This window comes from Molothrus aeneus, chromosome 9 (assembly GCF_037042795.1).
Source record: "Molothrus aeneus isolate 106 chromosome 9, BPBGC_Maene_1.0, whole genome shotgun sequence".
Classification (NCBI taxonomy): Eukaryota; Metazoa; Chordata; class Aves; order Passeriformes; family Icteridae; genus Molothrus; species Molothrus aeneus.
Genome location: NC_089654.1, coordinates 23973850 through 23992075, shown reverse-complemented (window position 1 = coordinate 23992075; position 18226 = coordinate 23973850). Strand labels below are relative to the sequence as shown.

Here is an 18226-nt window from a genome sequence, read left to right as displayed (position 1 = left end):
GCTCAAGGCAAAACTTTGAATCGTAGAATCTTTAAGATTGGAAAAGACTTAATGGTCACAGTGGTCTGGCTGTAAAAGTGAGGATAACCTTACCCTTGCCTGCAGACTTGGCTGATCCCTGCAGAAACACAATTACAGAATGGAATTACTGAATGCCTTGAGTTGGTACAGACCCATAAGGGTCATGGAATCCCACTCCTTGCTCCTCAAAGTGTTACCTAAAACTAAACTGCGTGACAGAGACCTTCACTGAGATCCTCCTTGAACTCAGACAGGGTTGGTGACATGGCTTCCCTGGGGAGCCTGTTCCAGTGACACCCCTCTCAGTGAACTTTTTTCTGATAGTCCAGCCTCACCTTCCCCTGGTGCAGCTTCACTCTATTTTCCCATGTCCTGTCACTGGTCACTAGAGAAAGGAGTCCCCATCCTTGGCAGCATTCAAAAGCAGACATGATTTTGATTCAGACATGATTCTGGGCAGCCTGGTCTTGGTGGCCCTGCTAGAGGAAGGGGGGCACGATGACCTCCAGAGGTTCTTTCTGTGATTCTTGTCCTGTGATTCTGAATTACCAGCCCAGGGGGTCATGTTGGAAAGCCCCTGTGCAGCAGTGGGCTTGGCTGCCCCTTGGGACAGCCCTGGGGCTTGGAAGAGGAGGTGCTCCAGCAGCAGGAGGAAGGCCCAGCCTGCCTGCAGGCTTGCTGTGATCTGGGGCAGAGCCTGGGTCCCTTGGGGGATACAAGATGTAAAACATGGCAGCTCTTCTCCTTGAGAACCATCTGTTACAGATCCATGGTTGAGTTTTCTTGCTGTACCTCCTGACAGCAGATTCTGTGCTTTTGAAAGCAGATTCTGTGCTAACATTTTTCATCCCAAAGGTAACTGACTTGCTTGTACAGAAGCTGTAGAAGAAATAGTCAAGAAATTTACTTCTGTTTCTCTTCCTCTGTGTCTGTACTACATGTTATAAACACCTGGGATTTTATCATCCTTGTGTTGCCCAGTTTTCCTGCAAGCAGCCAGTAATTCACAGCCGGCTGAGGAGAGCAGCAGTGTTTATGATATGCCTGTGCCAGCCTTGGCCCTGTTATCTTGCTCTGTAAGAATAAACTGAAGTTATTCTTAGTGTCTAAAGCTCCATGAGTTTCTGGGTACACAGACAGCTCATTGTGCTGGAGATTGAGACAGTGCTGGGGATCACACAGTGAGGTTTTAGCAGGAGGTCTGGGTCCTGGGGAGGATTTTGGCTCTGACCCTTCCAGCAGCACTGAAAGGGGAATGGTATTCCATCAGCTGAGCGTAAACCCAACATGTTTTTCCTGTGCAGCATAGCAAACTTTGACTTGGGTATGATAGATTTTTTTTATTACCTTTCACAAGCAAACTAGAAATACTTCACAGACATCTACTGATCACAGTTTGAAAACTGCTGCTCTCAATCTACCCTGAGGTTGAATTCCTTTGGAAAAAGTCTCGCTGACTTTGTCTGCTTCTGTAATCACAGAATCACAGAAGGTTTTGAGTTGACCTTTAAGCCCATCCAGTCCCACCCCCTGCTATGGGCAGGGACACCTTCCACTAGCCCAGGCTGCTCTAAGCCCCCATCCAGCCTGGCCTTGGGCACTTTTGGGATGGGGTAGCCACAACTCTGCTAAGTAGTGGCTACTAAGTAAGATAGCTGGTACAACACACCCTGGGGGTAATCAGCTCTAGGGGCAGGGATGGAATTACCCTCCCTTACTGGGCTTGGGTTGGTCTGTGTTCTGTATTATCCATTCCTGGTGGGAGCATTGCAAATCCTTGTGATGGAAAGAGTTTCCCTGAAAAGCAGTGGAAAAAAAACCCCTTAAATTGTTGTAAATGCTTTTGCCTGTGCAAGGCAAGTCTGCAGCTCTCTCTCAGGGTCCAAACCTTTAAACTTGGCATGGTTCCCTGTGTGAGAGCAGGGCAGAAGGAGCTGTTGGACTGACAGCAGCCGTGTGCGTGTTGACGGCGGCGCTGGGATTTCTCCATGTGTCTGTAGCAATCCGTTCATCGGGCGCATGCTCCTGCTGCAGCCCTCTGTGCCCAGACACTGAGCCCTTTCATGGAGAAGTGCAGAGTCATATTTCTGAGTGCAAATTAGCCAGGGGATTGTTAGCAGTGTGGGCTTGGCCAGGCTCATTTCTGAGAGCGGCCCTGGTGCTGGAGCAGGGAGGTGTGGGCAGACACCCCCTGTGTGTGCCGCCAGCAGACGGCGGAGCCCAGGGCTGGCACCCCATTCTCTTGGGGCACAGCTTACACACAGGGCCAAGAGAGTCCTTCAGCCAAATGTCCTCCAATTTGACTTGCTGTCCCTCCCTCACTATTAGACTTTTCCATAGATTGGTGCATCAGGAATATAATACTTGGCACTGGGCTCGTTGTCCTATGTGCCCCAGCAGTGCTGAGGACCGGTCCCAGCCTGCTGGGAGTTGTTGGGAGCTCCTGGGATGCATTGCTGGTATTGCCCTGGGTGACTCAGTGCTGAGGCTGCTGCACTAGGACAGTCCTGAGCGTGGGACCCTGTCTGACTCCAGAGTTCCTTCCTGCCTCTATCTCTGCTTTTCCAGGCCTTTGTGGGCAAGAGCAGAGTGTTATTCTGGTGGAATGGACATGTACTGGTGTGAGCCTCAGCTTTCTCTGACTGTACAGTTGACAGGGGCAGGGGAGGAGCAAGTACTGATCTCTTCACTCTCTGACCAGTGACAGGAGTGGGGAAATGGCTGGAGCTGTGCCAGGGCAGGGTCAGGCTGGAGCTCAGGGAAAGGTTCTTCCCCAGAGGGTCCTGGGCACTGGCCAGGCTCCCCAGGGAATGGGCACAGCCCCAAGGCTGCCAGAGCCCCAGGAGTGTTTGGACAATGCTCCCAGGGATGCACAGGGTGGGATTGTTGGGGTGCCTGGGCAGGGACAGGTTGGACTGGATGATCCTGATGGGTCTCTTCAAACTCAGCATATTCTGTGTTGATCAAAGGAGCCTTCTCAGAGGTGGGCACAGAGAAGCACAAGGTGCCACAGTCAGCTCTGCAGGTCTGGTGTGGACTCCTGCAACATGACTGCAAAGCCTGCAAAGGTGGCATTTTTCAAGCTGTCATTTAGTGAGTGTACCCCTGGATGCACACATCCAGCCCTGCTGAGCTGGAAGGTGTCTCCCAGCATTTGTGCCACATTTTTTCAGGAATCCTCACGCATACACTGAATGCTTTACTGTCGAGGTTTCTTCAGGATGTCTGTGTGCACCTGAGTATGCAGACAGGTAGCAGCCTGCTGCAGACAGCTCTGCAGGGCTTGCTGCTCTTGTCCTGTTGACAGTCCTTGTCAGCCTACAGCAACAGCAAAGGAATTCCTGGTCCACTGGGGAGGCACAGAGTGGGATGGAGATCAGCCCTGAGTTCAGAGCTAACCTCAAACAGACCTGCTGGGGTGGCAGTCCTGTTTCAGGGTCTGCACAGGGGAGTTGTTGAAAGCCTTTTAAAAAAATAGTAAATTACTGAGTGAAGGGCTTCCCTCAGCCCTGCTGGTGGGCTGGAGGCTGTGAGCTGTGTTCTGAACAGTGCTGCAGGGGAAAAAAAAAATCTGTGTTTCAGTGACCTTTGAATCCAGGTAAAGTTTGAAAGTTCCAGGGAGTCTGATATGAAAATATGGAGTAGTGTTGGTCTTCATTAACTGTTTAACTTGAAGCATCTCCTACCCATCTAAACATAGCCATTTTTCTCTCTCCAGAGGCAAAAAAATCCCTTTGGATAGCCAAGCATCTTTTGCCACTTTGTTTGTAGGACAAGCAGTTTATGGCCTATTCTTATATTTCTCTACTCCAAATGCATTTGGACCTCTTCTCCAAATGCTAAATTTGGGGTTCATCTCAGAGAGCACTGTTGCTGGCACTCACTGAGCTCTTCTTCCTGTTCTCTTATTCTGTTATTCTAGGTTTGTGATGGCCTCAAAGAAAAGCTGTCTGGCAACTTTTGTGAAGAATGGCTTTATTGTTGCCTATCAGCAAAATTTTCACATGAAAGGGTCAGTTACTGTGTGAAGCTCTCCAGTGTCACACAAAACATCCTGTCAGTTTCCAGATCACAGAGCAGATTCTCAGTTGGTAAAAGAAGTTGTCCTTTGCTCCAGAATTAGCTTAGTGTGTTTCTTATTGCTGCTTGAACTCCTAATTAGTAATGTGAATTAAAATATTCCATTTTCGTTCCCTCATTTCTTGTATTGTTTCTTTCAGCCAGCACTGGACAAGAGATGAAAAATCACTTTTTTGTAGTCATTTAATCACACAGTATTTCAGCAAAAGTGTTTTTCTGTGTGTTGAAATTACTTCTGGTCTTTTAGGATGTTTAGAATGAAAATTATTTGTAATGAAGTCATATTTCATATTTTAAGTCAAGAGTTCTTAAAAATGTCTTGCCTGGAAGGGTACATCCTTGCACAGCTGGGAGGAATGGAACATACCAGCCTCACCCACATAACTTGGTTATGTTCAGCCAGTCCTGTTTGTCTCTGGATGGGGCTTGGAGCAACCTGGACTAGTGGAAGGTGTCCCTGCCCATGGGACACCATGGGGTGAGTTCAAGGTCCCTTCCAGCCCTAGCAGTTCAGTGGTTCTGTAATTCTATGGTTCTGTGCAGAACTGTTGAAAGCTCTTGTTGGGTGGTGTGGGACAGGACTGGGAAGGATTTGGGTCTGTGTTTCCCTCCCTGCTGGGTGTCTGGTGGTCCATGGTGTGTGTGTTCCCACCAGGGGTGAGGCAGGCTCTTGGCACTGCTCTGTCTGCAGGCTTGGTGCAGAGACCAGAGCTTTTCAGGTGTTTCTGTTTTGGGGACCCTTGGCAATGTGTTACAGGCCCATATTCAATGTGACCATGGAATAATAAGTGGTGCTGAGCACCTAAATATGAAACCCGTCCATTTTTTTTTGTTAGCAGAGAGAAGAATATTTCTAAATCCCAGTGTTCCTTCCCAGTGGCTTACACACTTGCATTAATCTCAAACAGCTGCATCAGCTGGTGTCTGAGTGAGCTGCTGGGATTAAGCTGTCCTTTCAGAAATTACACAACTGTTGCAATTAATTCCTCCTTTGAACAACTGATTTCAGAGGTCAGTCACCACCCTGATCTTGCATGTATGGGATTTCCTGGGCTTCCCTTAGGGGCCTTGTTCCCTTGAAGCCAAGTCTGCTTGGAAGTACTCACAAGATGCAGCTGGCTTTTTGTTTCTTTAAAGCTTAGCTGCTTTAAAGCATGGGGAGCATGGGGTGAGCATGGGGAGAGCTAAAGACAGGTGGAGGACTTGGGATTGAAGCAGCAAGAACCTCCTTTGCACTGCAAGAGAATTCCCATTTCATGGAGGCCAGGGAAGCTGTTGACTTGTGGCATGAGGGAGCCAGAAGGGTTGATTTAGATTAGATACAAGGAAGAAGTTTTTTACAGTGAGGGTGGGCAGGCCCTGGCACAGGGTGCCCACAGAAGCTGTGGCTGCCCCTGGATCCCTGGCAGTGTCCAAGGCCAGGCTGGACAGGGCTTGGAGCAACCTGGGATCATGGAAGGTGTCCCTGCCCAGGGCAGGAGGTGGAATGGGATGGGCTTTAAGGTCCCTTCCAACCCAAATCATTCTGGGATTCCATGATTCTCTTGTGGGGAGTGAGGGACAGGAAAGTGAGTGATTTCTTGAGGTAGCATGGAAAGAGCACAGATCCTGGTGAGCACAGAAGTATGTACATACATACATCTGTGAGTCATTCACTTGGACTTGGAAGACCACTGAAGGTTTTAAAAGCAGTGCTGCTGCCAGCACAATCCATTATCCACAGCTGCTGAAGGGCACTGGGAAAGAGTTCGAGGGGAGCCCTGTGTGCTGCATTCCTGTGCTCTGAGGTCCTGTTCTTGTCCAGCTGCCCAGCCCGGGGAGCAGCACTGCTCCTGTTGCTGCTTCCATGCTCCCACGCAGCTCCCTGCCACCCATCTGGGCCCAGGTGGCCTGGGGACCAAGTTAAAATAAAAAACAAAAGAAGGTATTTCCAAAAGTCTGTCCTTAATTAAGAAAAGCCTGGAGCAAATGCCAAGTCCCTAGGAAGCCAAAAGGCCTTATACATACATTAGAATTTTGGCAACTTATTTAAATGCTTAAGCAGTTCTTTGAACTTGGGCTGAATATTCAGGCTCTGTTTATGAAGTGTGTTAGCATAGTTGTGCTAAAATGAGTGATTTAGATGGTTTGGATCTGTCCAGAGTCTCTGGACTGCATTGTTGGTGTGTTATCCCTGATCCCATGGGTTACCTGGGAGATCTGAGTTTCAAATTCACAGATGTGAGGTAGGGCTGGCAGACCTGAAAATCATCTGTTATCTGAGTCTCATCCCTGCTGGATGAGCAGGAGCCATATCTGCCTGTTGTGTGACAGGCAGGGGGAGTGTTTGGAAGGATACAGGGAGCCCTGCTTGATTTGTTGCTTTTTTGAGATGGTCCTGGGCAGGAGAACACAGAATAGTTGACAGTAACTCCATTTAAAATCATACAATAGAGTAAACAAATGGTTTGGGTTGGAAGGGACCTTAAAGGTCATCCAGTTCCACCCCCTGCCATGGGCAGGGACACCTCCCACTAGACCAGGCTGCTCCAAGCTTCATCCAGCCTGGCCTTGGATACTTCCAGGGGCTTGATCTGTGGTAAAAACAGCTGAAATTAAATCCCTCTTACTGTGCTTGAGAAGTGTTTTGCTTCTGTCTTGTTTTGAGTTTTTTTCCTTCCTCTTTAGGATCCATCCCTTCTCTTCCAGTCTCTTCTGGTGCACTGTTCCTGGTCAAGGTAATTCAGTTCATCTCTGGCTCCCAGTGGAAACTGCCACTTCAGGGGTGGGGGTTATATTTTGACTTGGTTTTCTAAGCCTGGCAGCTTTCAGACAAAAAGAGCAGGGAGAAATGACTCGGCTGTTACTTTATTTACCACTTGTTTTGGGAAAACTAAATCCAAATTTATGTTTGACTCATATTAGGGCTCTGTGGCTGGACTCAGCTTTTTCAGTTATTTTTGGCCGGGCTGATCTCACACCCAGTATGAGAAGGGCAGCCTGGGTGACAGGAGTTCAGACCAGGAGCTGGGCTCTTGGGCTGCCTCAAGGGACTGAAAGCCAAAGGCTTTTATGCAGGATCTAAATTCAGAGGTTAAAACTCCCATCCTTGCTCTGTGCTTTGTGTGTTGTTAGTGTCATGGTAAAAAACATGAGGCTGCTGGAGTACATTATTAATAGTGGCTGGGGCTGGATGAAGTGGTGTGGATTTTTCCAGTGTTCTGGGGTCTGAAATCCCAGAGCACTGGGGGAACCCCCCATGCAGTGCCTGTTGCTGCTGGCTGGGCTCAGGAGTTGCTCAGGTGTGGTGATCACATATCCTCTGAACAAAGAGAGACACAGCTCTCCCAAGATTTTCCTGGGAACCTGTGAGAAAGCTCAGAGAAAGAATTAAAACAATTATTATCCCAATCTCTGCACCTGGCAGGTAATCTCTGTTTGTCAAAGAGGTTTACAAGGAGGAGTTGTCCCTTCTTGACCAGTAGGTGAGCTAAGATTCCTAAAGGCCAATCAGGTCTTAGGTCCACCATTGTTTCTATAAGAATGGTGGATTTCTAATAATAAAATGTTTTTCATGCCTTCTGATGATGGACTCTCTGTAATCACCTTTGTCTGTCCCCAGTACCCCGCTGGTGATACTCAGGAAAATGCTGAGTCCTGCTGAGGGCTGAGCTTTGTCCTGGAGTATTTGAGCACCTCTGTTAGCACAAGCTGTGGAACAGAGCACACAGAAATGTGCTTCCTCCATCACTTTGGTGTGAGCTGTAACCTCTCTCTGAATGGTTTATTGCTGCTCAGCTCTCAGGAAGAATGCCAAGGGGAGGTACTGATGTTTTGTCCCCAGTTTCTGTGTTACAGTTGTTAGAAATGATCTACTGACAGGCTTTCCTTTGACTTTGGGCTTTGCTGTGGAGGAGACCCTGTGGGTTTAGGGCACACGGTCACCCTATGGCTCCTGCTTCAGTGGAACTCAATATTGGACCACATCCCATAGCAGGCCTTGTGGGTGAATTGAACCCCTGGCTGCAGGCAGGGAGGAGCCAAGGGAGACAGTTAAAGGGGATATCCCTGGGGCTTCCTGGAATTTGGTTGCATTCTCAACTTAGATCTGCAAGCAGCAGGAGCTCTGGAAAAGCAAGTGCATCTTCTTCCTGTGACCCATTTGCAGTACAACCCCAGCATCAGCAGCCTCCTGACCACTGTCATCCTTCATGTGCTCTCAGCAGAGTGATGGGAAGGGCCCACTGGAACCTGGGCGTGCAGATTTGGCTCTCACAGCCAGAAAGGGTGAGCCCAATAGCCTCCTCAAACCCTGACAGAAAGGGAAAGGGGAAAGGAGCAAAAGCTCCTTACAGCTTTTGTTTTTGAAAGCTGGCTCCCTCCAGCCAGTCCTGACTCAGCTCCGCACTGCTTGAAAGTGAAGCACTGACCCCTGTTTGAAGCTGTCCTTCCCACCCTGTTTGCTGAAGGGAGAAGGTGGTAAATGTTGAATTCAGTAGGAAAATTACTGCAGGGCCCTGGCTGTGGAGTTTGCCTCAGCTGTGTCTCAGCATAACCCCATACTCTTGACAAGCCAGCAGCACACAGGATGCATTTTGTCCTCTAGTATTTTTCCTATACAGATGGTGAAGGTGAAAATTTTCTCCTCTGACCCAGTGCCTGAGGTAAATGAATTAAATAGCTTGGGAGAACAGGCCAGAGTGTGAAGAAGTGAAAAAGGGGGATTGTTATTTTTAATTCCCGTTTTGGGGAGGAAAAGAGGAGAACAACCATCAAAGCCTAAATTAACTCCCTCTTGCAAACATTATTTGAGGAGACATTATCAAGCTAAAAATATGAGCAGTTTGTAGAAGGAGCTGTTTTCTGCATGTGCTGCTGCTCACATTACTTAATTAAAACAGGAGGTGCTTAACATCATGCTTTGATTTTCCACTGTGCATGATCCATGAGTTTTTTTGGGAGGGGTACTTTGCTGAGCATGAACAATGAGGGCTTGTGTCCATGGTACAACTCCTGTTAAAGCCAAAGTCAATATTGAAGTGGTTGTAGTTCTGTCGACATAAGCCCCTCTATCAACATTCTCACTCGCTCAAACTTTTCAAAAATGTAACTTCTGTTTATTGGAAATGGGTTTAAATCTGAGTGGAAAAAGCTGCCATGTTACTGGAATAGAGGTGTCCATCTGGAGGTATGTTCTGGTCTATTTATTAAACTTTCTTTTCTGAAAAGACTGAGAGGAATTAGACTTTTTTTCCTCTATTTTTCCTGGTTGTGTTGCACAGGCTTTAGCTTGTAAATCTTGTAGGGGACCTTTTTTCTTTAATTAAATCCTAGATGTTTTTAATCATCTCTTGAAAATGGTGTTGCTGATTCACTCAAAAAACAGGATTTGAACTTGGTGCCAGCTCAACAGTGTTGCTGATAGACTCCCACACAGAGAATGATGCTGTGCTTACCAACTTGCTTTCAGAAAATACACCCAAAATCCAGTCATTGCCTTAGTCTAAGGGCCATGTGGACAAGCCATGCTCCTGGTGAGCTGAGTGGAGCTGGGTTATAGTGATCCACTCTCTTCGTCCTGTCAAGTGCAGATCCTGGACCAGTAAGGATAAGAGGATGGAGTAAAAACACTTTTCCAGCACAGGCAAGTGGGCAGAGGTGATAGCATCTCTTGTGTGACGTGTTCTCACCACTAAACTGAAGTCTTAGCTGTGTGCTTGGCTTCTTGAAATGCTACAGAGTGCTACAGAAGAAGTGTTTATAACAAGGAGTGTCCTGATGTGCCTCTCAGGGCTTGAGGAGCTCTTGCTCCCAGTTAGAAGTCCTGCTCATATTTTAATTAGCTTGTTTTTCTTGAGCAGGGGTTGTCATTTCAAAAAAAAAAAAAAAAAAAAAGAGGGAAAAATAAAGTATGTGCCTGTTTTTCCACACAGTGCTATTGCAAACACCAGAGCTGCTATTTTTTTTCGGGGGGGGGGGAAAGGTGAATTGGTTCAGATACTACAAAAGGAGTCAGTGCTGATGCTGTTTGATCTCAAATTAATTATTCTGTAATATAGAATAGTGATAATTGCTTTTGTAATGGCTTGGGTTTTTTGGGGGGGTTGGTTTGGTTTGGGTCATTTTTGTTGGGTTTTTTGAGCTCAAAGCTGGAAGAACAAAGGTTTGCCAAACTGCTAGTCATAGGGTGTGTTTCATCCAGGGTGGAACTTTATTGCCTTTGAGGACTTCTGGGCTTAGAAATGCTGCTGGGTGGATAGTCCTGGAGAGAGCTGTCCCTCCATTGTGCCAGAGCCTTGGCTGATCGCTGCCTTTGAGAGGTCTGCTGGGATGTGGATTTACCTTCCATGTATCACCAGGACAGCCTGGGCACTAAAGTCATAGAATGATGGAATGGTTTGGGTTGGAAAATGCCATTTTCTTCCAGCAGATTCCTTGTGGGTAGATCTAGAGATCCCTTCAGCTCCCATTTGCTCATCTTGCTTCTGGCTGGAGGATGTTGGCTGATGGTGGTATCCAGGGTGAATTTTGTCAAGGGCCTGGTGCCCTACCAGGAGCAGGATGGAGTACTCCAGGTGTGATGGGAAGAGCATCCTTCATCCCCCTTGTTGTGCTTAGGGAGGCAGAGGTCTTCCTCCAACTCTGCCAGTCCCTGTCGTCAACTTCAGGGTTTCTTCTGCTGGTCAGAGACTGGGGCTATGTGTAGCAGCTTTGGTGACTCTTTTCTCTGAGCTTGGATGACTTTACGTTTTCATGTTGTCACAGAAATTTATGTGTTGTTTGAGAGCTCTGGGTTTCTATTGCACAGCCCTGCAAACAACTCCCCATCTAAAACATTTTGGGCTTGTGTGTGCACAAAGTTGAATGGAGAAGGATCTCCTGGCTGAGATGGGAGCAGCCAGCATGAAACAGATTAGTTTGAGATGTGTGCAGCTGGAGCTTCCCCTTTCCCTGCCCAGACTGCAGCAAATCCCTTCACATGTCCCCGCTGATGTGAGCTTAGAAGGATTGGGATGAGGTTAGAAAGAATGGGAAGAGGCTTGCTGAGGGCAAGAGGCACATGGACCTGACTCTGTGAGAGCTGTGTGTTTACTTTAAAGGGTCTCCATGGTCCTTAAGGCTGGTCTGGACCTGGAAAAGAGGATGTTGTGGGATGAGCTGCAGCATTCCCAGGGTGGCCACTCTCCTCTTGGCCTCGTTTGTGTGATGTCCAGTTGCATTGTGGCCACAGTGCCACCTTCTTGGTGCCACTGCAGCTCCAGTGACAACAATGAACATGAATCCATTCCCCAGGCCTCTGGTATTTTAGGAATTCTGGAGCTGTTTGCTGACTGTGCAGCTGGAACGTGGGAGGAAAGCAGAGTGAGAGCTGTGGGACACCTTGGTGGCTGTGGGAGCCCAAGGAAGTGTGTGATAATGGGCTCCAGGGGATGAGCTTCATCCATGAGACACATGGAGCAAGCTGGACTTACGCCAAGTCAGCACTGAGACTGTTTTAGGCCAGTTTGAACATCATTGCAAACCAGATGTGCAGTGCAGCATGAGCCAGGGTCTTGGACTAAAGCAAACCCTGGAGCCCTGACTAAGCCCAGCCTTGCTCTGTCACAGGAGAGCAGTTCATGACACAGGAACCAGCCTCTAACACTTGCTGAACTTTCACTATTTGTTGTTTCAGCAGACATGAATAAATATTCAACAAATAAGCCTTCTGGCCTTAAGTGATTGTAATGTTCTGGCTATAAATAAACTGAAAATCCAATTTCTTGGTTCTTTTTTTACTTTAAAGCAGGCTAGACCCCATGGCAATGGTATGTTCCTGTTGCACTAACTGAAAAGGGCTCATGTCCAGGTTTTCATCTCTAGGGTCATATGGTGACTTGGAGTGAAGGTATTTTCCTGAAATAGCTTTGGACTAGCTGTAGGGTCTGGGATGTGGCTCCTTTCTGCATGTCCTCTCCCCTGGCTACAGGGAGCTCTGGCTTTAAGTAAGGTGGAAGGTGTTCTGGGAAGTGCCTTTGGGTCCCTGGAGCTGGAGGATGAACCAATAAATGTATAGCAGTTGATGGGAGCTTCCAGCAACCTCCTCAGTGATGTGTTTCATACTGGCTTTACTGTCTGCACCACACCTTGTGGGACTGTTTATACTCCCAGAGGAATAGGCAGGGTTTATAAACTCCCAGTGGAGCTTGCTGAGCTGTGCATTGCCACAGGACTGTGCTTTCCTGCCCATTCCAGCTAGGAAAAATGAGCAGCCCTGTCAGTGAGAGGAGTTTGTGGTGGGATCTGACACAATCCCATGCTGGGTGTGCAAATCCTGGTCCTGGGGAGGAGCAGCTGGGATGGGACTTGGCTCACTCATCCTGTGACATGAAGCCTTGAGCACCCCAGGCAGAGAGCAGTGTGTGGGAGCATTTCCATGGGATTGCTGTCAGGGATGGGAATCTGTGCCTCCTGCTGCAGTCTGTTCGGCTCAGCCCTGAGGGAACAGAACCGTTCTTCAGAGGGCACTGTGTCCCTCCCCTCCGCTAAGAGCACATTTTAGTCATTTGTTTCAGTTATTACATGGTTCTTTTGTCAGCCCACAGGCTTTGTGCCCTTCCCCTTTCCACAGTGGTGGTACTCGGTCACCAGCTGGGGTTAAACCTCAGTCTTAAACCTGTTAAACCTCACTCTTGTCTTTTGTGGTGGCTGGACTGGGCAGAGGGCTCCATGGTAAAGCAGGGTTTAGTCACAAACCTTGTGCTAACTGCTTCCTTTGCTCTTGCTTTGCCAGGGCAGCCACTGACCACAACATTGACAACACCACAGCAATCCTCAGGGAGTGGCTGAAGAATGTGCAGCACCTGTACCACGACGTGGAGTGGAGACCCATGGAGGAGCCCCCGTGAGTGCCTGGGAGGGCTCTTGGCTGCACAGCCCAAATTCCCAAGGTTTTCTGTTTCCAAAACAGGAGCTGGTACTAAATGTCTAAGTGTTAAAATGCGGATTATTTGCTTTCTGGAGTCTGTCCCATTAAAATTGTTTTCTTAGGGAAAAAGGTGAGGTAAGGTCTCTAGAAAGGTCTCTGACTTTAGAGAAGCGCCTCATGCAGAATTTTGTGGAAGAAGCTATTTTCCATTCAGTATTTAGCATCTGTAGCTGCTCTCTTTGCATGGTAAACAAATTACATCAAGAACTACAGGGAATTTAAATTACCATTCTTTATTTGCAAGGAAGCAGAGAAATTATAGCCCCATTCATAATATCTATGAAAACTCTGACACATCAAATATTCAGTAAGTGCTGAGCCAGAGAACTAGATTTAATTCCACATAGTGTGCCTTTACATGATTTGCAGGACCATTGCTTTGAAATATGATGTGTTGGATTTTTATTACTTTATTTTTTATTTATTTTGAAGATCAGCTGTTCCTGGGTTTGTTCTGTTTTCAGTTTCTTCCATCAAGGAAAATTACATCAGTTTCCCCTTCCTTTAGGCCTACTTTTATATTTGAGTTCCTCACTGCAGTGATGGGGAGCTTGCAGTACAAACCCTCAGGGAGTGCTGGTTTTATTGACATTTTTAATCCTTTCCTTTGAATTGAGTTTCCTTCTTCTTGCCAAACTTTGCTTAAGTTCTGCAAAAACCTTTTGAAATTCTTAGCTCCTTCCCTGACTTAACTCTGGCACTGTTTCAAAGTCCTGGATTTTTATTCCTCGTTGGGATGTGCCCCTGGGTTCCCTTCCATCTTTGTTAAAAAGCCATGGTTTGGAGCTGAAGGCAGAGCCATGCATGTGACTTTGCTGCCGTGCTGGAGCTGGCTGTTGGGAGATTTAGGGGATGTGGGATGTGTTAGCAGTTCCCAATAATGCCCAGAGCCCTGGGGGAGGCCAGGCTGCCTTCATCTTCACATCCCAGCCCTGCTGGTGCTGCTGGGCCGAGGGGAGCTGGATTTACAGAGGGCAGATGAGTTTGTACCCCAGGCCAGAGGGGTCAGGGGGCTGCAGGTGGGTTTGGAGGGTCCCCTCTGCTGCCACAGCAGCTCCTGCCCTGCGTGGTGTTGTCAGAAAACTGGCACTGCCTGTTCTCTGGTGCCTTCTGTGCTCATGCCAGCACAGAACTTGGAATTATTCTCCCTCAAAACCTCTCCTGGGTTGCCTGAGGTGACTCTAATGCTGTTTTGCTTTCATAATGAAGGCAGCAATGGAATTCTTTCTTTCCTTCTTTCTTTCCTTTCTTTCCTCCTTTCCTTCTTTCTTTCCTCCTTCCTTCTTTCTTTCCTCCTTCCTTCTTTCCTCCTCCTTTCCTCCTCCTTTCCTTTTTTTCCCCTTCTTTTCTGTTTTTTTGGTGTAATAAAGCCCAGACATGGATTGCAGTCACCTTTTATTTCTCTTCTAGGTCCTACCCAGAAGAGATGGGGCCGAAGCACTGGCCCAGCTCTCGGTTCACGCACGTGATGAAGCTGCGCCAGGCTGCCCTGCGCGCTGCGCGGGACAAGTGGTCAGACTACATCCTGGTGAGCACGAGCTCTGATTCATTACTAAAGCTTTCCAGGTGCTCTCTTCAGTACTGGGGGCTGTCAGAAAGTTTTCTCTCCAGCCAAGGACAGGTTGAGATGTCGTGGGTCATTTCTTAGTCTGGTGAGCCAGAGACTTTGCAGTGAGGGAGGTGAGTCCTGGCTGAGCTTGGAGCTTTCTCCACTGGCACCAGGATTGAGCACAGTCCTGGTGGTGGGAGGGTCCCCCAGATTGAGCCCCACCTGGTGAAATGTAAGGGAAATAGTTGTGCAAGGCAGTTGTGGGAAGATGCTGCCTTTGGTCACTGTTAGGGGGGTGTTCCCAAAGCCTCCAAGTAAGGTGAAGTGTGAGGCAGTTGAGGAGTTGTTCTTGATGCTTTTCACAGAATGAACTCACCCTGAATTTCCAGTGATGTTATTTTCCCTGGCAGCTCCCTGTGCTGGCACGAGGCTGTATGGAGTCAGGGAAGCTCTCTGCCCATCTCATTGCTGTGCCCAGGAGCAGCTGCCCCCAGCTTCCCCGTGACAGCCCTGTGCCCTAGGGAGTCAAACCCACCAGCTCACTGCTTTTAGGGTGTTTTTTTGCTTACCTAATGGAATCATAAAATTGTTAAGGCTGGAGAAGGCCTGAGATCTCTGAGTCCAGCTGTTGACCTGCCATGTTCACCATTAAGCCACATTCCCAGGTGCACACATTTTTCAATACTTCCAGGGATAGTTATTCCCCCCTGCTCTGGACAGCCTATTTCAGTGCCTGGCCATTCTTTTAGAAGGAATTTTTCCTAATACCCAGTCTAAACTTCCCTGGGAGCAGAGCCCGACCCCTCAGCTGTCCCCTCCTGTCAGGAGCTGTGCAGAGCCACAAGGTCCCCCCTGAGCCTCCTTTTCTCCAGGCTGAGCCCCTTTCCAGCTCCCTCAGCCCCTCCTGGTGCTCCATTCCCTTCCCTGGCCCTGCTCCAGCCCCTCAAGGTCTTTTCTCATTGTGAGAGCCAGAGGTGCCCCAGCAGTGGCAGCACAGGGGACAGGCACTGCCCTGGGCCTGTGCCCACACCTGGGCTGCTCATGTACCTCTGGCTGCCTCACTCCCAAGAAAGCATCAAGGGATTCATATTGTTTCATCTGTTAACAGTTTTTTTTCCCCTCTTCCCTCTCTAGTTTATTGATGCAGATAATTTACTGACCAACCCAGAGACCCTGAAGCTGCTGATAGCAGAGAACAAGACCCTGGTGGCGCCGATGCTCGAGTCCCGCTCGCTCTACTCCAACTTCTGGTGTGGCATCACTCCCCAGGCAGGTGACCCCAGAACAGTGCTGGGGGCTGTGTGACTGGTGTCCTCCAGGGGCTCCTGCTCCTGTCTCTGGAGCAGCAGCCATCCTTCCTGTTCTCTGGGCTTTCCCATCTGCTGCTGTAGCTCTGAGGTGGTGTTAACATGTGGTATGATCCCACACAAACCATTCTGATAAACACATCAGAATTTTTTTAAGGTGGTTCCATGTTTCTGTAATGGCCTTAAAACCCTTGGTGCTTAATTTTAGGCCAGTTCTTTTTTTTGTATAGTGATGCTAATCCAAGAGGAATTTGCTTTTCTTTCCACAGATCTCCATTGTGTTTAAGTTATCTTTCTCATCTATGAACAGGATTTTTGAAGTGGGGCAGCATCCTTTGCCTTATAGGGAGTGTGTGTGCTGAAGTGTGCATGTAACAGGTACTGGTGCTGAGCCTAACAATTAGAGTTCCATGTTACCTTTTCAATGTTCCTTTTCATGTTACTTCTGATCCACATAACTGCATCTGCAGATGTCTAGGGAATTGTGTAAGAATAGGGCAAAAAAAGTGAGTATTACTTCCCTAAAATACTTTTCTTTCCTCTGACAATCCCCTTCTGGGTTTTTGAGGAATATATTTGTCTTTAAAGCTCTCAGTGATTTTTTTTTTTTAGTCTACAGAAATCCCTGTCTGAATCTCTTTTTTGGCACCCACACCATCTTCTGGCAAGGTGTTCCACAGTTCAGACCAAGTAATTGGATAAAAATAGCAGGAAAAGGTCCTGAACTTTGCAAATTCTTGGGAAGTAAATAGAGAGATAAGGAAGGGAGTGTGACGAGGTGTGTTTGCTTGTTTCACTTGGGTTTGTTTGCTTTGTTTGAAAATGGAGATATAAACTTCATAGCAAAGGTATTGATTGTGCTTGAAGTTTTTGAGGCTGTCCTGAGTCAGCCAAGGTTTTCCACTGGGGTACATCAGCCCTGCTTCCAGGCTGGAGTGGATCTCTGCCCATGTGCACCAGCCCCAGCCCTGCCTCTCCAGCAGGAAGTTTCCACCATTACCAGCTCTAACTGAGAAAAGGGGAGAGGAAAACCAGCAAAGACATCTTGCCGAATTTGGTTTAAAAAAAAAAAATCCTGCTGGAGTGAAGAGGAAAGTTCACCCTTCATTTTTCCTTTTCTCTTGTTTCTGCATGTGGTCCCAGGGCTGTGTGTGCTCAGCCTTGCTCTCCCAGGGGGCTTGGGGAGGGAATCACAGCTGGAGCCCATCCTGAAACACAGCCTTCCCCAGCACAGGGCCACTGAGCCAAGCCCAGCTCCAGACAGGCTGGCATTTATCTGTCATGGAGCAAAGCTGGGGAGAGGCAGCAGTGGGGGACTTGGAGCCCTCCTTGCCTATATGTGGTTTATGAGCAGGGACAGCCCCAAAAACCTGGGGGGGGAGGAGGAGGAGGAGGAAAGATGATGTCCAGCATCTTCACTTGTGGGGATTCTGAGGTGTCTGCTAAAGGGTGAGTGTGTTAACCCTTCCTTTGGTGGGAATGCCAGTCACATCTCCTCCCACCTGCTCCTTGATGGCTGTGTTTGGGATATCCCATCCTCACAATATGGTCACAGTGCACCTGAAAGGCAGAGGGAGCTGGCAGATCCATAACCAGGCACATTGCACCACACCCTGGCCCCACACAGCCCAGGGCAGAGCAGTTCTGCTGGCTTTTGCTCAGCCAGTGCCTGAATGCTCATGGAAAATTGAACATAAATAAGCTTTAACTTCTTTTAGTGACTCATTTTTTCTGTAAAGCCCTGAATCTGCTCTGGATTCAACCATCCAGATGTCAGTTTCATGCTCTGGGGTTTTCTTCCTGGAGGAATTCAGTGTATTTATTACAACACAAGCCACACACTGTGGGTGTTGCACCCAGAGTGCTGGAAGTCTGGCAGAGCTCCTGGGTACAGGGAATTAGCCAGGAGCTGACTAAAGTGCCTCCCCAGGCAGAGTCAGGAGTGAGTTTCAAACCTGCTTGCCCCACTGTGGAGGAAGCAGGGATTCTTACACAGCTGATGGAGACTGAGATGCTGCCTTCACTGCAGTGACAACAAATGATTTTTTTAAAGTCATGGATAGGATGGAATTTATGGATAGAATTAATTTGCAGATCCTATTCTCTGAGATGCTCAATGGACTCTGTGCCTGTTGAGTGTGGAAGATGTCATGGATGCTCAGCAGCTTCCAGGAGCAGGCTGGAGAGTCAAAGTGCAGAAAAGGTTTTGAAGAACCAGAAGAAAATAGTCTGAGGTTTGAAGCTCCATTGCAGGGGAATTTTACAGTGGAAAGGTTGGGCTCTCCAAGAGCTCCTATAAAGTAGGGAGAAGGACAATTTTTA

At 48.1% G+C, this 18226-nt stretch overlaps 1 protein-coding gene across 1 annotated transcript in view; it reads left to right on the top strand.

Annotated features, from left to right (window-relative positions):
• The window catches only part of COLGALT2 (collagen beta(1-O)galactosyltransferase 2), a 47432-nt gene that overhangs the window by 17238 nt on the left and 11968 nt on the right, over positions 1 to 18226 (top strand). Inside the window, exons 2-4 of the mRNA XM_066555390.1 lie at positions 12854 to 12964; positions 14459 to 14576; positions 15732 to 15866. Coding sequence (XP_066411487.1) covers positions 12951 to 12964; positions 14459 to 14576; positions 15732 to 15866 — 267 coding nt within the window. The 5' untranslated portion in view covers positions 12854 to 12950. The remainder of the gene's footprint in view (positions 1 to 12853; positions 12965 to 14458; positions 14577 to 15731; positions 15867 to 18226) is intronic.